Genomic DNA, 2,670 nt, shown 5'->3' with positions numbered 1-2,670 from the left:
CAGCTCCCCCGCGCCGCCCTGGGAGCGGCGTCATCATCCCTGCTTCAGGGAGTGGTGCCAAGGGGGGGCTTTCGCCGACGCCAGCGAGCCCCTGGCTGTGCCAAAGCAGCCGGGCGGCTGCGGTGGGCACGCACTGGGGTGTGGCTGGAAGGCGGCAGTGGGGCTTAGAGGTGGACACTGCGACTTGGAGGTGGACGTGGTGGCTCTCCATGGGGGCTGGAGGTGGATGCCATGGCTGTCCATGGGGTTTGGAGGTGGGTGTCATGGCTCTCCATGGGGTCTGGAGGTGGATACCATGGCTGTCCATGGGGTCTGGAGGTGGACGCTGTGGCTCCCTGCAGGGCTCTGAGATGGACACTGCAGCTCCCCATGGGGCTTCCTTCCCCTGCCCAGCACTGGTGGCACTGGTGGGACAAGGGTCTAGAGGGAGCAGGAGGAAGAGGAGGAGGAGGAGGGTGAGGAGGACAGCATCACCCTGGAGGATGCGGGAGCTGGGGCACAGCCCTGCACCCTGCTGCGTCCACGGCACCCGGTGGGGGACACACGGGTGGGGACCGGGCACACCTTGCACTAGCTCCAGCTGCCGGCTCAGGCATCCCGTGGGCACGCGCGGTGCCGTCGGGTGTGGGGTCTGCACACTGCTGGAGCGGAGCAGGGGCTGAGCCCCGTGACTTCCCTGGGGCTGCGGTCCCTGGGGGAGGAGAGCCGGGCACAGAGAGCCTTTAAGCCACCGAGTGCCATTGCTACCAGCCAGGACTCCCCCAGTGACCCCCCGTTTCTGGCTGGATGGAGACCCTTTTAGAGAGCAGTGGAATGGATCTCCAGTGAGGTCTGTTCCCTGGAGTTTCTTTGTTTGCGGCACTGAGACTTTCATGGCAGGGGGAGGAAGAGACGCTTTGAAAAGCCCATTGGCTCTTGCCAGCGCTAACTCGCTTTTCTTTTCTACTTCCAGAGCCGCGTGTTGTGTACCAGAGCCGCAGAATATGTCTTTGCACTGAGCTCGGACTGAGGTCCCCTGCAGCCGGCACGGAGGAGACGCCCCGTTGATGAGCGTTCCCGTCTGAGCTTTCCCGGTGGCTGGCGGGCTGGTGCTACCAGAAGGGCTTTGGGGGGTCTTTCGCTTTTAGGCGTTGGGGGTGGGTTTGGGGGGTTATTTTTGGTTTTTTGGGGGTTTTTTTTTGTTTGGGTTTTTTTTTTTGGGTTTGGTTTTTTCGTGCTCTGGGCACCATGTCAAATTCGGGCTCCCATCAAGACACTGGGAACAAGCCAGAGACGGAAAAAAATAACCAAGATGACTCTCAACCCCCCGTCAACTCTGAGAGGAGGAACAAAAGTGGAATAATAAGTGAACCTTTGAACAAAAGTCTTAAGAAATCCCGTCCACTCTCCCACTATTCCACCTTTGGTAGCAGCAGCTCAGTAAGCGAACATTCAGAGAAAGGCAACCCCTTAGCTAACGGCAACGATGCGACTGTGGATAAAAGTCATTCTACCTCAAAGCACAAAAACATCTCTAGTATGCTGAGCAAATTAGACCGGATGTCGGAGATCTCCTCAGAAGGACAGACCGCCCTCCAACAGTTTGCTCAACAAACAGAAATGCTCAAAAGAGTGGTACAGGAGCATCTTCCTCTAGCAAGCGACCACGGGACTGGTCTCTCTGACATGGAGGCAGTCTCAGCTGCAGAGACAATGAACGGCCCCTCTGATTTTCCTTACCTGGGGGCTTTTCCCATCAACCCAGGCCTTTTCATTATGACCCCTGCCGGCGTGTTTCTGGCAGAGAGCGCGCTCCATATGGCTGGCTTGGCAGAGTATCCCATGCAGAATGAGTTGGCATCTGCCATCAATTCGGGGAAAAAGAAACGGAAAAGATGCGGCATGTGCCCGCCTTGCCGAAGACGGATAAACTGCGAGCAGTGCAGCAGTTGTAGGAATCGCAAAACTGGCCACCAGATTTGCAAATTCCGAAAATGTGAAGAACTCAAAAAGAAGCCTTCTGCAGCACTGGAGGTAACCAGCCCCTCTCAGGCACCCTAACCCCTCCTCGGGCTGCGCTCCTGGGTTCGGATCTTGCCCTAGATAATAAAACACCTGGTACTTCTTACTTTTTTTTTATTTTTCCCTTTTCCATTAACAGCGCTCACTGTGAGATGTGTGCTCTGCCCAGTGCCCCCAGTCCCTGCCCCCCCTTACCTACTGGGGTTGATTGGTTGGGGAGGAGGGCTGGGGTCCGTCCCTGGGGTCCCTGGTCGCGCTGGGTCCTGCTCTCCCCTTTGCAGGCAGGAGCAGCAGTGGGTCCCTGCCTGAGTTTCAGTCCCGGCATCCCTTCTCCTAGGCGGGCTGTGGCTCCCGAGCCAGGGAGCGGCTTCTAACCCGGCAGGTGGGTCAGGGGATGGGGAGGCAAGATGTCGCTTTTTGGGGGAGAGCTTGGGGGTAATCAGTAGCGGTGAAACCTGTGGCCATGGTGCCAGTGGAGCCCAGCCCCTTGGCTCCCTCTTTGATCTGATCAGGTCCCTGGTTTCGGGTGGTACATGACTGCAGCGTGCGGTGGGCAGCATCGCCGTGCTGTGGCCATGCCGGGTCCCCCCTGGCCAGCATCTGTCTGAGGAGGTCAGGATGAGTCCGTAAGGCACCAGCTGAAGTCCTGGTGGCAGCTGAGCCGCAGAC

The 2,670-nt window shown here is 58.4% G+C and overlaps 1 protein-coding gene across 1 annotated transcript; it reads left to right on the top strand.

The window, feature by feature from the left end:
* The first annotated feature begins 1,188 nt into the window (after positions 1 to 1,188).
* On the top strand, positions 1,189 to 2,104 carry LOC104470565 (CXXC-type zinc finger protein 5-like). The gene has a single exon (XM_010085535.1). It carries the CDS (start codon positions 1,228 to 1,230, stop codon positions 2,038 to 2,040), a length of 813 nt encoding a protein of 270 aa, XP_010083837.1. The 5' UTR covers positions 1,189 to 1,227; the 3' UTR covers positions 2,041 to 2,104.
* The last annotated feature ends 566 nt before the right edge of the window (positions 2,105 to 2,670 follow it).

Source organism: Pterocles gutturalis, unplaced genomic scaffold, assembly GCF_000699245.1.
Source record: "Pterocles gutturalis isolate BGI_N339 unplaced genomic scaffold, ASM69924v1 scaffold10260, whole genome shotgun sequence".
Taxonomy (NCBI): Eukaryota; Metazoa; Chordata; class Aves; order Pterocliformes; family Pteroclidae; genus Pterocles; species Pterocles gutturalis.
Note: the sequence above shows the minus strand (reverse complement) of the source record. Positions and strands in the feature narration are given on the sequence as shown.

What these genes read in the sequence shown, in the direction of transcription:
- LOC104470565 (XM_010085535.1), top strand. Translation starts at nt 1,228, where the DNA reads ATGTCAAATTCGGGCTCCCATCAAGACACTGGGAACAAGCCAGAGACG.